The 22,856-nt window shown below is 42.2% G+C and overlaps 1 protein-coding gene across 1 annotated transcript in view; it reads left to right on the top strand.

Annotated features, from left to right (window-relative positions):
- The window catches only part of WDR70 (WD repeat domain 70), a 331,125-nt gene that overhangs the window by 110,898 nt on the left and 197,371 nt on the right, over positions 1-22,856 (top strand). The window contains exon 9 of the mRNA XM_019517943.1: positions 5,347-5,423. Within this exon, the coding sequence (XP_019373488.1) occupies positions 5,347-5,423 (77 nt within the window). The remainder of the gene's footprint in view (positions 1-5,346; positions 5,424-22,856) is intronic.

The raw sequence follows: 22,856 nt of genomic DNA, 5'->3' as shown, positions 1-22,856 counted from the left end.
GAGGAAGAACCAGCAGCATACCTACATGCTGGGGAACTCTCTTCTTGTCAGTGCAGAGGCAGAGAAGGATCTAGGAGTCATTGATGTCAAGATGAACATGGGCAGGCCGTATGGGGATGCAGTCAGGAAGGCCAGCCGCACCTTGTCATGCATCCACAGATGCATCTCGAGCAGGTCCAAGGAGGTGATCCTCCCCCTCTACGTGGCACTGGTCAGGCTGCAGCTGGAGTACTACGTCCAGTTCTGGGCGCTGCACTTCAGGAGGGATGTGGACAACATGGAGAGGGTCCAGAGGAGGGCCACTCGCATGATCGGGGTCAGCGGGGCAGACCCTACTAGGAGAAGCTACGGGACCTGAACCTGTTCAGCCTCCACAAGAGAAGGCTGAGGGGGGATCTAGTGGCCATTTACAAACTAGTCAGGGGGGACCAGCAGGCACTGGGGGAGTCCCTGTTCCCCCGAGCACTACCATGAGTGACAAGAAGTAAGTCACAAGCTGGCAGAGGGTAGATCAGGAGGTGCTACTTCACTGTCAGGGCGGCTAGGATCTGGAACCAACTTCCAAGAGAAGTGGTGCTGACTCCTACCCTGGGGGTCTTTAAGAGGAGGCTGGATGAACACCTCGCTGGGGTCATTTGACCCCAGTACTCTTTCCTGGCACGGCAGGGGGTTGGACTTCATGATCTGATCAGATCCCTTCTGACCCTGCCAACTATGAAACATTGTTTTTTTTTTTTTCTCTGATACGTTTATAGACAGCTGTCATATTCTCTGTCAGCCTTCATTTTGCTAGATTCATGTATGTATGCTCTCCATTCCTCTGATCATCCTAATATCCCTTGTCTGGACCTCTTCCAGTTTGAATTAAACTTAAACAGTGGTGCTCAACCTTCTGGGATGCCCATATTGGATCCAGCCTTGGAGCAACGCTGCATGCTAGCCCAGCCCCATTGGCTGGATCCAGCCACAGCAATTGACTTTGGAAGCGGTGGCAGTTACTGTTGCCACTATTCCCCCTCCAGAGGTTGAGCAATACTAATTTTAAACATAGATGCCCAAAATTAAATGCTGTAGGCAAAATGGGAGCTCAGCAGTACTTAATTTTCCCATCTCTAGTGGAAATATCTTACCCTGCAGCTCTTAGAATCATATTTGCCTTTTTCTTGGCCCACATAATTCTGTTGGTTCCTGGTTATACTATAATTAGGGCCTGGTTTAAATAGCTATTGCACATTTTTTGTGAAAATCATAATATTAAGTGATTTTTTTCATGAAAAATACAATTTGCTGCCAAATGCCATGATATAGCCACTTGGCCCCAGCAAGTTGCAATATTGTAGCATTTTGCATATTGTAGCATTTTGTTGCAACACAATGGCTGCTGTAGATGTTCTCCAGCCAGCAGTACCCATCCCCAAGCTCTCTCCTTCCCTTGCCCCTTTGGTGACATCTTCCCCATGATCTTTTCAGCAGTAATTAGAGACCGTGGGAGCTGCAATTAAACCTGGCATCAACCTGTCCCCTCAGCCAATCAGGGTTTTTGGGGAGGGGGTTGTGGGGGGGGATGGGACACCACAATCTGGACATAAAAATGGCTGCCCCCACCATGATCTTGCCACAATATTAGCAAACTGGGCCTGTGATTTAAACCAGACCTTCACTATAATCAGCAAATGCACTTCATTGCATCTGAACCACAGAAGGAATGTGGACAAATTGGAAAAAGTCCAACAGAGGACAACAAATTGGTTCATAGGCTGGGGCATATGACTTCTGAGGACAGCTCAGGGAACTGGCCTTTAGTCTAGAGAAGAGAAGACTGAGAGGGAATTTAATAGCAGCCGTCATCTGCATAAAGGCGGGTTTAAAAGAGGATGGAGCTAGACTGTTCTCAGTGGTGGCGGATGACAGAACAAGGAGCAGTGGTCTCAAGTTGCAGCAAGGGAAATTTAGGTTAGATAGTAGGAGGAATTATCTTGCTAGGAGGGTAGTAAAACACTGGAACAGGTTACCCAGAGAGGTGGTGGAATCTCCATCCTTGGAGGTTTTTAAGACCCAGATAGGCAAAGCTTTGGCTGGGATGACCTAGTTGGGGGTGGTCCCGCTTTAAGCAGGGTGTTGGACTAGATGACCTCCTGAGGTCCCTTCCAACCCTAACTTTCAATGATTCATCTCTGATCCTCCCCTGTACTGGTGTTGTGTTAGCACATTTTCTGCTCTTAAGAATGTAAAAGTATAAGAAGTGCCATATTGAGTCATACTAATGATCTATCTTACCCAGTATTCCATGTCCAGCATGGTGGAGCAGACTCAATTAATCAAGTCTACAAGTACACACGTGGACGTGCTCAGTGCTGCATCACATACATTTCTATAAACATCAAAACACACATTAGTGTGCAGAAAGTGGTAGCGGTGCGCTTTTGAACTAAAACACCTTTCTAGTTCAAAAGCATGCTGCTGCCATTTTCTCAGCACTGACATGCATTTCACCATTTATACAAATGTAAGTGCCACAGCGCCGGGCACTTTTAAAAGTGCCTGGCACTGCGGCACACACATGTATACAAATGCCCCCTGTGTCTGAAAATTTGGCAATGGGGAAGCAGTGGCAGCAGTTGTTACTACCAGGTCCCAAATTTCCTGACATGGGGAGCCTCAGGAGTCAGATAATGTGGCCCTGCATGGTGGATTGGGCACGCAGGGTCCAGAGGAAGCAGTGCAGAGTCCAGTCCTGGTGCATGGGACCAGGCAAACAGGGTGCACCAAATCCCCGTGCATGGGGCCAGGTAGAGGTAAAGCAGTCCAATCCTAGTGTGTGGGTCTGGCTGGAGGCAGCCAGACCCCAGTCTCAGTGCATAGGGTCAGGTGGAGGCAGTGCTGGGCCCTGATCCCAGTGTGCCAGGTCTGATCCAGTGTGCAGACTGGCCCCGTGTCATTCATCCAGACTGCCAAGCCAAAAGATACAGCAGCTCTACTTCAGAAGGAGATCATACAAACGGAGCATATCTAAAGTGATCTAGCCTGCCATATCTTTCCTTGCATCCACCTTCATTGGTTTGAGGTGCCAGAGGATAAACCACTGACTGTTCAGTTTCATAGCTGTTAATGGATCTATCATCTGTGAATTTGTCTAGTCCTTTTTTGAATTTGGCTATACGAACTACCTCTAGAACCTCCTGTGGTAACACATTCCACAAGTTAGTTAGCTATGTGCTGCATTAAAAAAATACTTTCTCTTATTAGTTTTATACAAGTCTCCTGCTAATTTCAGCAGGTGCCCCCTACTTCTAATATTCCATATTTGCTTTGTTTACAGTCTTCATGATTTTGCAGATCTTTATCATATTCCTCCTAAGCCCTCTCCTTTCCAAACTGAAAAATTCTAGCTTTTTTACTTTCTCGGAATACTGGCTGCTGTGAACCCCTAATCATCTTGATTGCCCTTCTCTGTACCTTTTCTAATTCTACTACATCCTTTTTGAGATGCAGAGACCAGAACTGCACACAGTATTCAGGATGTGGGTGTACCATGGATTTGTACAATGCTATGATGATATTTTCTATTTTGTTTTTAATTCCTTTCTTAATGATGCCCAACATTTTATTAGCTTCTTTGGTCACTACTGCACTTTGAGCTGATGGTTTAGAGCAACAATTCTCAACCTTTTCCATGTTATGTCCCACCAGCCATTGGTCCCCCCAAATCCTGGTCCCAACATGATAAACAGTGAGTGTGGGGAGGGGTCCCCGGTAGCTGGTCGACAAGCAAACCTGGAAGTGCCAGCAGCACATGGCAGCAGAAATGCCGGTGGCAAGCCCGCCACTTCTCCACATCCCACCTAGACAGCCTTCGCATCCCACCACTGTCCCACTGGTTGAGAAACACTGGTTTAGAGAACTATCTGCAGTGACTCCAAGGTCTCTTTCCCATGTCATAACAGCTAGTTCAGAACACAGCATTGTGTACGTATAATGGAGGTTATTTTTTCCCAGTGTGCACTACCTTCCACTTGTCACCAGAGGGGCTGGGATGGCTAAGGATATAGCCAGGCAAGGTTCTTTGGGTAGATGTGATATTTTTTATTAAACCAACTAAAATATTTGGCACACGGCTGATGGCTCAATGGTCACATCCATGGGTAGCAGAAGCATTCACAGTGCAGCCCTGTCAGATTCTAATAATTCTGTGAATTCTGCTAAATAGCTTGTCACTAGGACATAAAAAAAGAAAGGACTTGTCAACATTGAAGTTCATCTGCAATTTTTTTGCCCATTCATTTAGCTTTGTGAGATCTTTCTGCAGCTCTTTTCTGTCACTTTGGGATTAGATTACGTGGAATAAATTCAGTATCATCTGCATACTTCAAGATTTCACTGTGCAACCCCATTTCCATTTCTAGGTCATTGATGAAAATGTTGGCCAAAACTGGGCCCAGCACAAATGTCTGTGGGACCACGCTTTTGACCTCCCTCCATCCTGAATAGGTACCATTTAGCCCCACCCTTTGCTTCCTATCTTTTAATCAGCTCTCAGTCCACCAAAGAACCTTTCCTCCAATCCCATGGCAACTCAGTATTTTAAAAGCCTTTGAGTGAGGGACCTTGTCAAAAACATTTTGAAAATCCAAATATATATATATATATATTTTTGCTTTTCACTTCATCAGTGCGTAAAAAGCAGATGTGAGACTGAAATCTAGTAGTTTTAAGAACAGAAGGACACAGTGACCAGAATCAGTCAGTTTAATTCATTTATTATAAATGTTACTGTCTTTGTTTAACAGATCAATTTTAAAAGCAAAATATATTATGACAAGCTTCACCTCCAGTGCCTAACCCATTTAATGTAGTTTAATAACAAGTTAAAATGCTGTTTTCTGCATTTTAATTGAATTCCAGTTTTCATCTAAAAGCAACTAGGTATAAATCGCAAGGAAAAGGTTGTTCATCTAGTGCAGCATTTCCAAGCTTTATGAATTCATGCCATCCCCCACCCATTCCCCCTTACCTTCAGTAAGCTTTTTTCTTTTGTTTTTGTTATCCTTTCCTAAGGCTCACAACAGTGTTTAAGATGTTACTTTGAAACTGAAAATTCAGTTGTTAGTTGAAAATTTCTATTTCACACCTGAAGTATAGTTCCTTATCTATAGCCCATTATTGTTGGAAAGGCTGTTATAAGACATCTGTTTTCTGATTAAATATTTGGCAGTTGGAAATAGTTATACTTCATAGTGCAAGGTGGGATCCTGAAAATAGGAAGATGGAGTAAAATGTCTACTCTTAATTTTTTTTTCTCCCCCCTGAGAATTTGATTATAGTCTCTGTGTTTGTTTGTGTTTCTAGGGTCATACGGCAATGCTTAATACAGGCTGTTGGCATCCCAAAATAAAGGAAGAATTTTTGACTTGTTCCAATGATGGGTGAGTATTGGTATATGTCAGTGCTTCACTTATAAAGGTTTGCCAGCCTTTGCTGTTCTCTCTCTCCCCATTTACTTCCCTCATTTGTAAAGTGATTAAAACAAGTCATTTGTAATCTTTTTAGGGTAGGAGCCCTTAGAAAGGTAACTGCAAGTCAAAGAGAACTGGGTCTTACTGTGCATCTCCTGCTCTGTGGTAACTGCCACTGTGAACATTCTTAATTTGTGGTAAATGAAAGCTCATTTGTGATAACCTTCCACTCTTTCCTTCTCTTTCTTTGAAAGTTGGTTAAGCAGTTGCAAGGCAAGAGCGAGAACAACTGATCCATGATAAAGCTCCACAGCCCTTTGTCATGCAGTTACCTGTGCCCTTATGTATTACCCACACCTGAGATATTGTTGAACTCTGGAAGCCATTCTAAGACTTTTGGGTATCATTTGGCTCCCAGAGTTAACTTGTTTTTGTTCATTCTTTATTTCTGTTGTTGTGTGCTACTTTCAGTGATAATATACTATGAAAAAGATTGGGCTAAATAAATTGAAATACATTTCAAATGACAAAAATTCCAAAAAATTTTTTTCCACTGAGGGATTGACGCTTTAATGGATTTGTAGGGAAAACCACTTTGATTTTAAAGACATGGTTGAATCTGGTGGAGGTTGGTATTGATATTAAGTATGCTATTGGGATTTTTTTTGTCATCTCCATCTTGATCCTAGCAGACAATGTTCAAATCATAAAAAAAACCCCCAACTTTGACTATAAGCAATACCCTTGTTGAAACTTCCATTAATGAAGTTAATCGTTCATTAGGCATTGGTCTAAAATACAGTATTACTACTGGGGAGGAAACTGTAGTCAGGGTTGAGTCTAATAGCAGTGCAGAAGGATAGTGTCACTACCTCCTGTGTTTTTTATACTATATTTTTTTGTATGCAACATGTACCTTTCCCCAAAATTCAACTAATGGAAATGTATTATAATTGAAGGAAAAGGGTAAGAGTGGTTTCTAATTAAGCCTCTGTCTTGGGAAAGTGAAAGTAAAGTTGCCATGTGCTTCATGCTGGGCTCCCTAGCTGCTGTCTGTGGACTTTCCCCTCTTTTCCCTGCTCCCTACCCCCTCCTCTGTTGCTCTTATAAACACGTAGGCAGTTTTATTGCTTTATCACTTTAAAATTCAATATTTTTACTTAGCTAAACAGTTTTCTAGATTGTGAAAAATAATTTAAGAAATTATATATTCCCAAGACTATCTAATTTTGTCTGCATAAACATGTGCTTAGCAATTCATTCCAAATATTGAGTCAGTGGGACCCTCATGCTTAAATTGCTGTGAATTGAAATCGTCTGGTCAAGTGAGTAAAATGCAGATAAACAATGCTATAAATGGACGTGTAATTATATTCTCTGAGACACTAAATGGTTGACATTGTAAGAAAAATATTTGAAGCTATCCAGTATACTTTCCATGTCCTTTCATGCTAGCAGCAGGGTTTTCCAACTTGTGGATGTGCCAAGTAATAATGGGGACTTTGTGTTACATTTTCAGTGTATAGATGTTGATTTATCTTGTCAAGGCAACAGGTCCCTTTCATGGTAACTAGGGAAAAATGCTGCTAAAGCTTAAGCAAAAATTACTTTCAGCAGTTATCCATAGCATAGGAAGGACAAGTACGACAGTTAAGATAGCATACGAGGATATCTTCCATCTCCAATGTCTCCAGAGTTTGAAAGAAACGAATATGTGGGGATGTATTTCTGTTTGTACTATTTGAGAGTATGGCTAGTCAACAGCCATACTTCTCTGAAAGTATACTATTGGTCAAAGGATGGTACTAAGTGTTATCTTAATAAACATTAAATGAGTTATCTCTTTTGCAGTCAGTGGAAGTTTTACCATTAATTTCACCCACTGTGTTCAGCGCAATCTTTTTCATCAGTGTTATAGTTAGTGTCATAGAATGGATTGGGGGAAGAATGGTACTAAAAAATAATAAAGGTTGCTTGTAACCATCCTGTTCTCAGAACTAAATAAATAGCTGCTGTAAAATATTTTTGGGATCATTTCAGAGGGTATTGCTTTGCCAAGTAAAAAAAATAATCAGGATCTTTGAAGAGACTGTAGAGCAATGAAGGTTCGAGCTAAATAGAGAAAAAATAGATCTAGAAAGAAGCAGTCAAAAAACTGTATTATTGATTTGTGCTTGAGGAAAAACAGTTTTTTTTAACTTAAACTATTATTAAAATGTAGTTAATGCTAGTCAGTCCAAAAAGTGACATTTGAATTTTCCTTGATTTTTGTGTATTCATGTTCCAGTGTACAAGAACATGAATTCCTAATTTAATTCAAAGTTTATACCTCTTTTGTTTTTGTTGGCTTTGTTAGTTGAATAGGCCTGTGGGCAATGAAACATTTGCAGAAATTTGAATGTTCAGAAAAATGTATATTAAAAAATATGTAAAGCTTTTAATGCATGTAAAACAAAGAACAGCAAGAGAAAAGGCTTGACTTTTAGGTGGAAAATAGCTGAATAAACAATAGATTCTGTCTTCATTACGTTCTGTTGGGGGTGGAATGCTCACTTGTGAATAGCTACACAAACAAGACATCTTTGGCTTAGTCATTTATAACAGGTTTGGTGGGGGAGTGGTATTAGGTCCATGCCACCAAAGGCATATGAGTAGATCTCTCTTCCCTTTAGTCTAAGTGACCCTGAACTGAATTGTTGCTATTTTACAGCATTTCATTCCTCGTTGCTCAGCATGTCCGTACGCGTCTTTTACTTAGCTGTACAGAACATGTTTAGTTCTGCAAAACTGCTGCTTCATGCGTTTGCTACTGGGGGGTACTCAAGAGCAATGAGAAACCACCTCTTTCCCCAGAAACCAAACATCAATATCATTACAGTACTTCTGATTTCCATTTAGCCTGGAGAGCATTAGTCCCAAACATTTGCTTTCTTTAGTACTGTACTTTCAGAGTGGTTAAAGGAACACATTTCTCAAACTCTACATTTTTGTTCCTTTAGTTAGTGTTATATTTTATTGATTCCACAGCTTGTATAAGTTTGGGGAGAGATTACAGTGCGTGAATGGTGAAAAGAGGCTTTCATTGTAAGGAGTAGTATTCTGATGCCCTGGTCAGGAGCTTGTGACCTGGTTCCCTACCCTGCTACAGATTTCTCCCCCACACTCCTCTCTAGTCAAGCCATATGTGTTTGCCCTCACTATATGTACCTGGCACAGGAGAGCAGCAGAGGGGATGAGTGGCTCTGAAAGATGCAACCTTGGGCTGGTCAGACTTTACTGGGCAAGATGCAACCTCTTACTGGATTGGATCCTGTCTGGGTGCTATAGATTGCTGACCCTGTGTTAAACATAATCACTGAAGAGCAGTAAACCACTATTCTGCCTAGGATTGCTTAAAGCAGTCCCAGTGCTGTGGGCATCCCACAGTAAGTGAGGTCTTACTTGTCTTTTGTTACCTCTTTCTTCAGTTCTACTGAAAAGACAGCCAAAAGCAGGAGTGTTTTTTCAATATTTTCTCCACCAGGCAAGGAGTTTCACCAAGTATGCTGAAACTACTCATTTCCTATTTCCACACTTCCTTTTGTAGGTCAGTGGTTGTAGGGTCTTGCAGTGGGTTTTGGAATTTAGCACCCATTAAGATGCATGTGGTAGGTCCCTCCTTTTTAAAATAAAATTTCAATTTCAAGACCAAATCAGTTTTGAATTATATTACAAATTTTGACTAAGCAGAGCTCAGACATTCAAGTCTCTGTGGCACTACCACCAGCAAGTATCCTTCCTTCCAGACTCATCAGTCTGGGAGTTCAGACATTCCCAAATCCATGGCACACATTCTACATGTAAGCCCCAAGCCTGGAAGTCTTGGAGTTCAGATGCCCCAAAGTCTTGCTTGCCCCTAGCCAAAAGACCAAAGGAGCAAGCTAGGGGGAGACAACAAAAGCAGTGAACTCAACTGGTCCCAGCAATTAATGATTCTTGGGGGTACCGTGTCTCAGCTTAGGAAATAAACTCATAGGTTGGGCCACACTTTAAATTAATTTTCAGTGTAAGATTAAATTTGTAACATCTGGAAATTGAGGCAGCTGAAAGAGAGAGCTACATGCTCTTGTTTTTTCTGTCTCTGGAGAGGAGGCAAATTGCTTAGGATGCTGGCCTTCATTTCACTTCACAGATATATCAGAACAGGTCTGTTTCCTCCTTGAGTCCCTAAGAACCAGCTTGATTGATTGTCAGCATTCAGAACAGCTTTTCTTTCTTCCCCTTCTCACCCCTCACCCCCAGTGGCTGAAAACAGGAGTTGTCTGTATAATTTGAGGTTTCAGTCTATAAACTAACAACAGAGAGGTTGTGGAATCTCCAACCTGGGAAGTTTTTAAGAGCAGGTTAGACAAACACCTGGATTTGGATGTTTGAAACAGGGATGATCCAGTTCTGAGGAGGGGGGCTAGATTAAAGCTAGAGACAGACATTCAAAAAGCCTGAGGCTGAATTGTTTCAATCTTTTCAGGCTAGTCTAACCTGACTAGGCTAAATAACTTTGTAACTGCCCAGATATCCCCTCTGGACTGAAAAAAATGCCAGCACATGCCTGCAGTGGCTCAAGGCTAGAAGCTGGGGGGTGCTAGCGCAGCCCTCCCTTCCCTTCCACAGGGCTGAGCTGTGCGGGGCGTGGCCAGGCCCTGGCAGGACACTATGATTAGGGAGCTCCCCCCCCACTTGATAACAGAGCATTTATCAGCTCTGTTACCAACATTTAGCATCCCATCAGAAAACAAAGGCTCACCCATTAGTTCAAGCTCTTAAACAGCTTTTTCCAAAGGAAGGAATGCAGGGACATTACCAGCTGAGCTGTTGATTAGCTCTAAAAAGCACTAAGCAAACACTGTCCTGTATGCCTTACACAGCATTAGCTAGCATACCACATGCTGGCTATGGACCATGCTGTGGGAGAGAGGAGAAAGGGATCTGTGCTTAAGCAGCGAGGGGTTGGTGGGGGGAAGAGGGAGGCAGGGTCTGTAGTCTCTGCCAGAGATGTGGCCAGGGAGCAAAGGGGATGGACCAGCTCTGCTGTGGAGTGGAGCCCTGCCCAGTCCAGAGAGCATGCCGGGATGCTGGGGGAGTCTGATTAACTTAAACCAGCAAGGGGTCTGGGACAGACATTTGTTGCATAAACTGGTTTGACCCAAATCAGTTAAGTCTGATAGTACATTCAGCCAGGTTTATCTCAAACTGATTCCAGCCATTTGCAAACTGGTTTATGTACACTGAATGTCTGTTCTGTTACAGGTTTAAATCAGTTTCTGACTTAAACTGATTTATGTGTAATGTCTGTCCCTAGCAGATATGACCTCTTGAGGTCTTTTCCAGCCCTATTTTTCTGTGATTTTTATAAATACATTTTAAAACTTGGCTTGGCTCTGGGAATGAGTTCATGAATATATTCAGTGGGACTACTCCAAGAAAAAGATGATGTTCAACATAAGCAAAGATGAAAAATATCAAACTTTTAGTGTGTTTATATAAATAATAAAACATGAAAGATTTTTTATCAGTCATAATATTAGAATGCTTATGGCATAATGTAGACCTCATATAATTTAAAAATAAAATGAGGACAACTAGATTTAGTCTTCTGATTAGATTATTGAAACTTTAGTAAAGCATCTTTTAAATCTTTACGAGAGTTAAAAAAAACCCAAACAAACCCAAGATTTGGGAAATAAAATGAAGTTAAGAATTCAAATCAGAGAAGAAAAATTTAAGTGTTTTACTAGACAGATGGAGTAATTTATGTTCTAGTTTGTTAACAGATCTGTTTACACACTTGGTTGCCTTTCAGGGGATTAGGGCTATGAAAGTATACTTTGGGAATTGAAAATTAATTTCACGGAAGCGTCAGGTATGTTGATGTACATGAAGCATCTGGAAACAATCTGGTTTGCTAGAGTTTTACAAACAGCAGAAGCCAATTTAAATTGTTATGTAAATTCTCTGTATAGGTTTTTACCTGGGTTTTTCTTAATTTGTGGTCATTGGGCTACTTGCAGATTTCTTACGTAGTTTAGACTGCAGATTTCTGGTTTACCAGCAGGGAGTCTCAAAGTGTTGTATATGACAGTTCAGGGATACAACTGTTTGAACTGAGAGGAAGACTATGTTAAAAAAAGAAAAGAAAAAAGACTCAACTCTTTCTGGCTCCTGTATTATATAAACAGAAGCTGGTCAGTTTATATATCCCTAAGTCAGACCTTTCTCCTGGGAAATATAGAAAAAAATTGAAGAATCTTCCTGGTAACCAGTTTTGCTTGATAAGCTGCTATAAGTTATCCTTGTAACTATGTGTTTCCTTTAAAAAAAAATCCAAATGATGCCTATTATGTAAGAACTTAAGACTTTGTAAGACTTTGTTCCATTTCTTGTTTTAGACTTGTATAGATAGGATATCATATTTTTATGAATAAGGAAATTTGTTTTCAAATACGTTTTTCTTTACCATAATTTAAAGCTGAATATTATTTTAATTTCTGTGCTTTGCCAGATGGTTTAATGTTGTTAGCTAGAACTTTAATAGCATCAGCAAACTTTTGTAAAGAGACCTGACCTTTTATTTAGAGTATGGTGGTTATCATTATGTATTACAAATTAACCTACATCTTTCCAAAGTAATTTTTTGTTTGTACATTTTTAATCAAAATGAAACTTACAAGGAAGTAAACTTACTTCCTTGAAACATAGTGACTTCGTTTGCTTTTCAGTACCTTAAAACAGCTAAAGGGAAATTATTTCCAACAAAAGCATATTATAAAAACAAGTACAATAGCTAAATTATTATGTTACATGTTGATTCTGTCTTTAGAATTTGCCTTTGCACTTTGGAAGCAAATTTAGGTGGCCTTGGTAACTCAGTTTTTGTTCTTTTGGCCATTATTGTACTGTACAGCATGGTCAGTATTTTTAACGTAAGTATACACACAGCTAATTTTAACATCACTGTGTGTATTTTCAGTAGATTAAATTTTTAAATATCAGTTGTCATACAAAAAAGAAAAAAGGCCCTTTCCATGAACAGATATCGCTAAATTATTTAGAACTCCTGTTAAACTCCCTGATCTTGACCAATGCTGAGTACCCCAAAATCCCCTTTATATGAATGGAAATCACAGATTCTCAGGATCAGAATCTCTCTTGTAATATCTCCCCTTCCGTGGTCTTGTATATTGCAATCTCATCATTTTCAATCTCATTTAGACTGTAAGGTTTTTGGGAAGGGATAAATCCCTTAATTTATCAGTAACAAGCTAAGGATGCTTATGAGCATAAGAAATGCCGTACTGGGTCAGGCCAGTGGTCCATTTAGCCTAGTATCCTGTCTCCAGCAGTGGCCGGGATAGATGCTTTAGAGGGAAAGCATTGAACTGGATACCTCTAGAGTGATCTAGCCCGTATCTGATGCAGTTACCTCTAGCTGGTAAGTCCAGTGTGGCTCAACCCCCCACCTGGACCCACACACCAGGAAGAGCTGAGGTAGCAGCTGGAGGCGGCAGTGCTGGGAGCTGAGCTGTGGTGAAATTTGGGGTGGATGCAGCATCCTCCCAGCACTGCCCAGTGTGAGCCCAACCTGCACTGAGAAGAGCCCCATGCAGCCTACCCTGCCCAGCTCTGGGGGGTGTCCTGCACCCACCCCACCCAGGTAGCACCTGCCCCTGTCCCCTCCCTCACTGCGAAGGGCATTGATCTGCCCCTCCACGCCTGTTCCCTCCCCTTCTACCAAAATGGATTGATCAACTGGAGGCAGCTCTCCACACTGCTGGCTCTGTTTCTGGCGGCCTGAGTGCTGCACTGCGGCTGTGCACAGCACGAGCATTCATCAGCCAAGTTATCGGCCCCATTGGGCCAATATCTGATGCAGCAAATTTTCTTTATATCGGTATCGATCCGATATCGGATCAATGCATCGGTGCACCTCTAGTTTAGATATGCCAAATGAAATATCTGCATGGGACTGAGTTAAAAATAATAGGAACAAAGAAGATATCAATGCTACTGCATAGCTGTGCAAGTTAAGGATTTTTTTTCAAAAAAATGAAGTTTGAAGTGAATCCTTCCTGAAGACAAAACTGTGTGTACCATTGCAAGTCATAACTAACTTCTCATTGTTTAAATCATTCCCCAAATCAATTGACTTACATTACAACAGAAGAGGAAGAGGAAATGATAATTTTGTTTTGGTTATCTGGATGTTTTCTTATCTCATGTGTGATGGGTGAATAAACAAGAGAACTGGGTGATACTCCAACAGCAGGTGTTCTATATCCCCAGTCTTGTCTTTTCTTTTTTTCCCCCTTCCAGAAATAGAAGCACAGCCGACCTTGAAATTTAGCAGTCCTGAGCTTTGTGATTTGTCATTGCAACCAAGACTATGGTTACTTAACAGCTGGTTTACAGGGGAAAAAATCTTCCCCTCCACCCTGACTAAGAAAAGTCAAACTCGTACTCATTAAAATATATCTTAGAAATTCTTAACTGCCACCTTCAAGAAACCTTCCTTAATAAAACATTTAGGGCTAAATTCTGCTGTAGTGTGTGACACCAGTAAATGGAGTTATTCAAGTAAAATAACTTGGTTCTTACAACAGGAAAGCAATGGAATTTGGTCCTTTTAAGCTTTATTATTAATCGTTTAAGCTTGATTCATTCTTCACATTGTGGTCAAATGTTTTGCTACATAATGCTTTAATGCTAGTGTTGCCATTGTTATTGATCTTCTAATTCAGTTCTATTGGTGTGTTCTACATATTCGTAATAAATTTAAGGACAGGTTTCTATCTCAAGAAGCTTGCAATTTAATTTAGAGATATCTATAGAGAGAACATGGAAAGAGGGATGTTGTGGGATAAGTTCTAAACAACTTGTTTTCATTTGAAATCTTTCATTCAGTTGAAAAATTAAGAAAACAATCATTTAATTAGTTTGACAGTGCCAGCTGTTTTAGTATAGGCTCCATTAAATTTGTAAATATTGCTTGTAGCTGAATATGCACAATGTAATTTGTATGCTGTATCAGAGGGAATAGCGGTTGTATATCCTCCGTCCTTGTAATACTGTGTACTATTGCCATTTAAAATAGTACTTTTCCCTTTGGGACATCCATAAAGTACCACTTTAAAGATTGAACACATTTGACGTTTTTGCAATTTGATATTTTGCCCTTTATTAAATGTTGCTATAGTGAATGAAATAGCTGTCTGCACTATTTCTAGAAATCTTCCAGGGTTGGATTTTTAAGAGTAGAAAAGTGATTTAGATAAATTACTTCAGTAAAATCCTACCCTGAATACCTGAAGAGAATTAGCTGCTTGTTTTACCCCAGAAAGATTTTAATTGTAAACTTTACTTTTTGAAAATGTGTGGAATTGTTTTGTTCCCCCCCCCCACACACACACAGACTTTCCATTCTCTAGATATTTCTAAATATATTTCTTTCAAAGCAAGGCATGGCATGCTTTGGAATTTCTTTGCTTGTCTAATTAAAAATAGTAATTGTAAATGGTGGATATTGGAAAAGTTAATTTATTACTATATCTTACCTTTTACAGGCAATGCACGGAAGCCCAGGGAAAATTAGTTAGTTGATGAAGATTAGACAGTTTCATCAGTTCCAAATTCTGTGTTTTCATAAGTTCATTTTCAAACAGTGGTGGGGAAAGCTATCGTCTTGTGCCTGAGTGTGCATAGTACGCTATTTTTGAATACTTGTAATTTAATATAAATGTGTGATATCTTATGCTAGTCATGATTTGTTTTACATCCTAGCCCCTACGATTGTATCCTTATATGCTTATACTATTCCTTAATGCTCAAACAATTCATTTTTGATTTTCAGATCCTTAAAGAACAGACAATGGTCTCTTACTGTGATTTCCTCTCTTCTTTGCACAGCATCACGCTTTAATGTAGTCTCTTTCAGTAACTGCCAGCTCTCATGCATTCCTTTTCCCTGTATATTCCCAAGAGACCCTGTTTACTAGTTCTCTGAGTTTGGCATCTGCTTTTTTGATGTCCATATCCTTATTCTACTGCTCTCACTCCTTCCTTCTCTTAGAATAGTGACCTGGCTGATTTAATATTCACTTTCACCAAAACTACCTTCTACGTTCAGATTCTATGCTCATTCTTCCCTGCATACCCAATCTAAAATATCTTTTCCCCTAGTACCTCCTTCTGTCTTCTTAAGCAAAAAATTGTCCACAACACGTTCCAAGAATTTGTACGATCTGTGTTTTTCTCTGCTGCTTTTCCAACCAATATCCAGGCCGTGTACAAGTCTTAAATTTTTTAGCAATGGAAAATTTACAGTGCTTGAAATGATTCTGGGAGAGAGAGCAGAGAAATGATTCTGGGAGAGGAGCTACAACCACCCTCTTTCTCCTGCTCCATATGCTTTTCTGAGACTAGGGTGTTACTGGTCTGGAGAGAGTGTGGGCTGCTCCAGTTCTCCCATTCCTGGGGGGACTGGAGCAGCAGGGCAGAGCCAGAGACTCCAGTGTGAGAAGCAGTTTGGGGGCTTGCAGCACAGCTCCCTCTACTAGGCTCCCAGGCTAAGTACAGAGAATCAGAAAGCCCAAGGCTGAATTGATTCAGTCTTTTCAGGTTAGTCTAAGCTGCAGAGATTAATTAAATTGAAACAGAAGTGAACAAACATTTACCTCTGATTCAGGAAATGCAGTCACATGCATACAGAGGCCCAGGCCAGAACATGGGGGACACTAGAGCATGGTTCTCTCGCATGTAGCCAGCATGGGCTGTGTGTTTACTTCCTTTTCCTCCTGAGAGCTCTGGGATTTGCAGTCCAAAATCATAGCAGTGAGACTCTGTAGAGTTTCTAATCACTTTTTCCTGCTTCCAGGTGCCTCTAGGATTTGTAGTCCAGAGTTGTAGGCAGCAGTATGTTTGAGCAGGGGAAGGAGGTGTTTAACTTCAGCCAGGCTTGACCCTTCCACCCCCTTGTCAGCCAGCCCTCTCTGCTCCAGCTAGGGAGCAGAGGGGCGGGGCCAGCCCTGCTCTCTGGAGCAGACAGCACAGCACAGCACAGCACAGCCTAGGGCTGCAAAACATGCTGGGATGTTTGGGGACTGTGATTTAACTTGAACCAAGAAGGGGTCTGGGACAGAAGTTTCATAAACCAGTGTGACCTAAATCAGTTAAGTCTGCTACTGCATTCAACTGGTTTTACCTTAAACCATTTTCAGCCGTTTTGAAATTGGCTTATGTACACTGAGCTTCTGTTCTGTTAGAGGTTTAAACCAGTTTCTGATCACTTAAACTGGTTTGTGTGTAACTTCTGTCCCTAGCCCCAGTGCTCAGGACAGTGGACTGAGCAGCAGGTCAAAGCCCTCTTCCTGCTTTTTACTCCAGAGTGAGAAGCAATCAGGGGGCTCACACTGTTGCTGCCAGTGCAGACAGAGCAGAGAGCCAGCAGGCACTCCAGTGTATGTGGAGCCAGTGGCGAGCAGATGGCAGCTGCTGCTCCCCTCCCCTCCTGTGGGGGTGGGGAGAGAGCAAGAGCAGCTGCCCTCTGTGCCTTCCACAGATCTTCAGACCCAGGTCTCCAGAAAGCATGGGAGCCTTTCCCTTCTATTCATCCTGGTCCCTGGGAGGAATTAAGCCACCACAAAGTGTACAAACATTCATTCTCCTAGGAGAAAACACTGGAAGGTCTGTACATTCATGGTTTCTAGAAACAGAACATCTATGCATGGCCCCAAAGTTTATACATTTGTGATGTACAATGCAACATCACTTATCCTGTTACTCTGCTTGTCCTGCAATTTACTTTTTCAGTCTTTGAAGAGAGATTTAAGTCAAAGCTTTTAACTAAGATTTCAAGTTTTTTATTTCCTTTATTTCCTGTACTCTTGACATTCATGTAATAGACATTTCAGTTGTTTGTTACATCATGCCATTATTGTCAATATTGTAAAAGAATCTTCGGTTATACCATTTCCCATTTGCTCTCAGTTCCATCCCTCTGATAATCCCAGCATGTTTTTTATTCACCTGTGAGCTTTAGTTCTGATTGCCTTCCAACATCTTTTAAAATCCTTGCCATTAAGCATTAGTCAGATTCCTGAGCCAACAGGTCAGATTTGCAGATGGTTGAGTCCATGTCCCTCTGAAAGGAGTCTCTTATGGGTTTACAAGATAGAGAGAAGTCCCACACGATATATTGATTCAAATCAGTACGCTGGTGGGGTGAGGTTGAGCCCTGTTTGTTTTCACAATGATCACATTTTTTATTCCTTTAATATGTTTATTAAAACTCCTTACTACGTATATTATTCTGCTTAGCTTTAAGAAATACCACAAACATTAAAAACACGATAACTGCATATATTAGAAACAATGCTCCAAATGCACGTCCTTCCCAAACAATGCTATAAGAATTAATATTACAAAAACAGCTACAATTACAACTAAAGGTTAAATTTGAATCACTACTATTATTTCTCATGGTCTACTTACAATCCTAGAATTCCAAGAAACCAAATCCCCAGATATACTTTCATTCTTTAGTTATGGTTTTAGGGTTGGTCTCAGCAGTGATAGGAACAGGTCTCCTTCCTTTGGTCCCACTCGGGCACTCCACAGCTTCAGCGTGAATGAGAGTTCTTGTTCACGGAGAGGGTGGTTCAGGTGATCAGTCTGATCCGGCCTACACTTGCCATTCTTCCTTTGGTGTTCTGCAAATGAGGTTACCTTCAAATTGGGACTGTAGGTTACAGGTTATATACAGGGTGAGTTCCCGTCTCGGGCCCCTCCTACCCAAATTGGGCTCGGATCTTACTCAACAGATTTTTGTTGGGTGGTCAGTTTGTCTTCTGCAACAAAATTTGTCTGCTGACTATTCAGTTTATCTTAAATTCTTGCTTTTGGGAGATTTTCCAGAACACTGCAGTGACCTGTCTTTCCCAACCCCCTTTCAAAAGGTTCTAGGGTTTGATCTCTCGAAATGTTTGCTTAAGGGTTGTTTTTCTTGTTCTTAGGTTAACTTGTTAAAGGCCTCTAAAGATAAGATTGAGAACCTAAGATGTTTAAACAAATTTGTTGCAGGGCCAGGCAAAGCAAGCAATGGCCTAGATAAGAAGATGAACCTTGCCTTTTTGTCTAAACTGGCTAATGGGCAGTTATTACAAGAATTCAAACTATTACATTCAATATGAAAGAGTTTCTGCCCAAACGCCTTCATTTCCTCTTGGGTTATTAATTGGGTGGCTGAGAGCCTCTTGATTGAGGGATGTGAGGTGGGATCTCCTATTGCAATAACGTTCAGCTTTCCAAGAACTGAAGTTCTGAGTTCAATGAATAGAGGATGCTAGTGGAGGGTAGAGCACTGGCTGCCAGAGGGTGGCCAGTACTCAGTTATGCTTCTGCCATGCTGTCGTAGTCCTCCTGAGCCAACTCTTCTTTTCCAGTAGTTGTCCTTGTGTGCAGCCTGTTGATGAAGTCTCCTTGTGTTCCTGTTTGCTTCTTAGCTGAACCAGCTATTCCCTCAACTCATTTACCTGACTGTGTGACGGGCCAGTAGGCACTGCTCCTGCACTGAGCCACCCACCTCACTGTGTTCAATCAACTACCCAGCCCTAAGTGTGTCCCCTAGGGAGCCTACGACTAGCCAACCCCCTTCTTGGAGCATATCCGCAAGTCTGGGGTAACCACCACCACCACCCGGACTCAGGTCTCTGTTGTGGCCCTGTGCCGCCCAGGATACACAGGCCCTGTCGACCTTGGGTTCTTAAACTGCTTCTGTTAGCCCGAAGCATAAAAAGTAGCTTCCCTTGGTCAGCCAAGCCAAAGGAATAAAAAGGCGTGCCCATTCCCTCTCAAGCAAGTACTTCAAAGCAGGTTATAGCAGATAACTTTATTGGGCAGAGACAGGAGGCTTGGGGAGGGATACAGGTCAGACAAGTATCAACAGAATAACTCTGAGCAGAGAGAACTGGCGTGATAGCCATTTGATATGCTTCTAGATTACTGTAAACTACATTTCTAGTTAAGTTTCTGGTAATTTACTCACTTCTGCATCCTGAGAGAGAGAGAGAGAGCTTCAGAGGTCCAAGTTTCTGTGTAGTTGTCCCAACATATCTCTCCCCCTTCCAGGAAGAAGGAACCTTAAATATCCGTGATGTGACCTCATCACTAAGTTCCCACCAGAAGCAGTCCTGTTGACTGCTGACCAGTGCTTCCAAATGACATCACTTTACTAGGTGCGAGGGCTAGTCACATGACCTGCAGTGGCGGAGAAACTGAGACAAAAGGAGCAGGTTCCCCCTCCCCTTGAAATTTTTACAGCCCTGTTACCTAGGAGACCAGGTGACTCCAGCAACTAGAGTTTGTAACCAGAAGGGGAGGGCTTGGGCTACTGCATTACAGCAGAGAGACAGACTGGGCATGTATATTTCATAAAGATCTCCAAAGCAAGGGCTGCTTAGGAGAGAATCAGGCTTGGAATATCTCCACCTGTGTGGTCCTGCCCACCTTAGGACATTTCATCCAAGTTGGCTCTGGATGGCAAGCATTCATATGTGTATATTCCCGGTGACTTTAGTACCACTGAAGTCCCAGCCTGCAGTATACTGTTGGCTTGCACCACATAGTGGTAGTTTTCCAACCTGTTTGAAGCACACTTGCATCTTAAAGTATAGACAAGACTTGACTGTCTTTTAAACATCTCTCTCAGTTACATTAAGGCCTAAATGTTGTATCCAACCAGTTGGAAAAATGGAGTGACAATCTTAGTGGTCCTCAAGCTCTTCAAGGATGATATCAGTGAGGATATGCCAGGAAGATGGAGAGCAGAATCTGGTTCAGGTATCTGTTATAAACCAATTTAGGTGACCTTATGTTTATTTTTTGTATGTACTGTATTGTATACATGATGTGGGTTTGGAGAAATGTGAGAGAGTAAAACTCTTATTTATACACATCACACAGCATAGCTTTTTGGATAATATGGCCATGGTAAGGAAAGCCTTTGGATAAATGTTACTTGTCTGAACACCTCCTGCGTCATCACAGTGTTATACAAACACTTTGTGCTCAATACACACAGTTAATACTGGCCAGGCTGCAGCTTTCAGAACTTCTAGGAGGAGTAGGGCAGCCATGCCAAGGCCAATACCAGACGTTTGCATAAACATCACATATTATGATTTAGTTTAGATAAAGGATTTATCTTGAAACAAACTTGAAAACTAGTTGACAAAGAACACTTGAAACTAAACCACTGACTTTCTGCCTTCTTCTAGACTCTTATTTAAAAGTCTTTGCTATAATTGGTGATCTGAAAGCTTAAAATTTTCCATGCTTACTACTGTACCATATAGTTCCTTTCAAGCTTAGGTCCTGCAAAGGAAGTTGTGAAGTAAGCTCTAGCTTTTTACTGATTCTGAACTAAATGGCTTGAGAAAGAAGACAGCCCTGGAGGAAGTGAAATGAAACACCCGAATTTGCTAGAAGTTTGAATTGTACATTTATAGGTTTAAGGTATGGTACAGAAAATATTTGAAAAGTAGAAGTCAGAAGCAGATTAATATTGAATGCAATGCATCTTCAAAGGTCTTTCCACTCTGATTGTGTATGACTGAATTTGTTCCTTTGAACCCGGTATGTTTTGCTGTGTGCTGTGAGGTACTGGTCGAGGTAGCACTGCATTGTTGTTGGTTAAAACAGAGAGGTAGTTAGCTGTATTAGTTTGAAGGTGAACACCTTTATAAATTAACTTGTTTAGAGAGGCAGGAGGTTGGTTAAAGTGACAATAGTGCATTTCCTTTGCTGGAAGTATGCAGGGAGGGCGCAAGTATTTTTGCTGCCTTATGCGAACAGTTCAGCAAAGTGCATGTGCTGCCTACCCACCCAGAGCACCAGCAGCTGCCTGCCCTCCCAGAGCAGTGTTTTTTGCCACCCCTTAGAATTTTCCACCCTAGGCTTGTGCTGCTTGTATGGTTTTGCTGGCCCTGGAATTACGGGACTGGTAAGAGATTAGAGCACTGCTCTGTTTGAACCCCTGTCATGGACCACAAGGCAAGTTTGCCTCTGACGTTTATAGAATCTGTCAGGGAGTATATTACTTTCTTATTTCTAGGTCTTGGCTGCTGCTTTCTTCAAGGTGGAAGCCTCTCAGCCCAGTCCTGGGCACCTGGGCCCTGGCTTAAGCATTATTCTTTTTTACTAAGGCTGCTTCAGCAAGGCCAAAAGAGCTTGAATGGAGAACTGGGAGATGGGTATTAGGGCTGCGTGAAAGTTAGCCAAGTGTTTCGTTTCAAAGCTGTTTCAATGCTGTAACAGGGTGGCCTCCTTGTCAGGTCTTTGCTGGCCGCCCTGCTCCTGGGGTAACTGCCTGCTTCACTCTCCTGCCGTGCCTTGATGGAAAAATATGAGAGCTGTTACTAGGGTGGGAGGCTACCCAGTACTCGCCCTGCTGACAAGGGCCTAATGCCCACTCTGATCTCCCCTGCACAGATCCCGTGCCTTGTAGATTTTTTTTGTGATCTTATTTCTCCGGCCTATAGCTGTAGCAAACTCAGCACACAGTTGTAGCTCTTTTGTAGATCCCTGGAGGGCCACTTGCATGCCACCCTGCTCTCAGTGGGGTCCCACTCACTCCGATGGCTCTCACCCAGCCTCTTTCATACAACTCTGTCTCTGGGGCCACACTCATTCTGCAGGCCTCAACCAGCTTGGGATTAGCTCTTCTTGCCTGGGTTAGCCTCAATGCAGTCTGCTGGGTATCTCCTGCTACCCTTACCTGAGTGTTGGCTGAGTGACTGTATGACTGTAGGCCTATTTTGCTCCTAGTCCCTTGCCAGGCCACTATGCCCACACTCGCGGGGCTGCTCCATTAGTCACCCCTCTCACACACGGTCTCACTAACCATCAGCAGGCTATCCTCAGCTGCCTGGGTGTGGCCCCAGGTCCCTCCTGTGCCCTGGGCTCTGCTTCAGGGCTCCTTAACCAAGCCCTGGGCTCCCCCTGCTCACTAGAGTACCACCAGGGATGTGGGGCTGGAGTTATTAAGGTGCCCTTGCCTGCCTTTCACAGAGGAGGTATCTGGCCTGGCATTTCCTGGGGATTCCCACACCACTAGGAGCCCCACTAGACCACCCTTCCCCAGTGGAGTGCAGTTTTATGTCTTATACAGGGCAAGGGTTCACCTCCTCCTCATAGCCCCTACCCTTATCTCCTGAACTCTGGCCAGAGCAGCCTTTCAGTCTGATGTTTCCTCCTTCCTTCCTGCAGCAAACTGCAACCCAGTTTATATACCTGGGCCAAAATGGCTGCTCTCATCAGGCACCTGGCTGCTGCCTGTTTGCTGCTCTTAAAGTGGCAGGCACCAAAGGTGCCCTG

This window comes from Gavialis gangeticus, unplaced genomic scaffold (genome assembly GCF_001723915.1).
Source record: "Gavialis gangeticus isolate Ggan-Ray unplaced genomic scaffold, GavGan_comp1, whole genome shotgun sequence".
Lineage (NCBI taxonomy): Eukaryota > Metazoa > Chordata > Crocodylia > Gavialidae > Gavialis > Gavialis gangeticus.
Note: the sequence above shows the minus strand (reverse complement) of the source record. Positions and strands in the feature narration are given on the sequence as shown.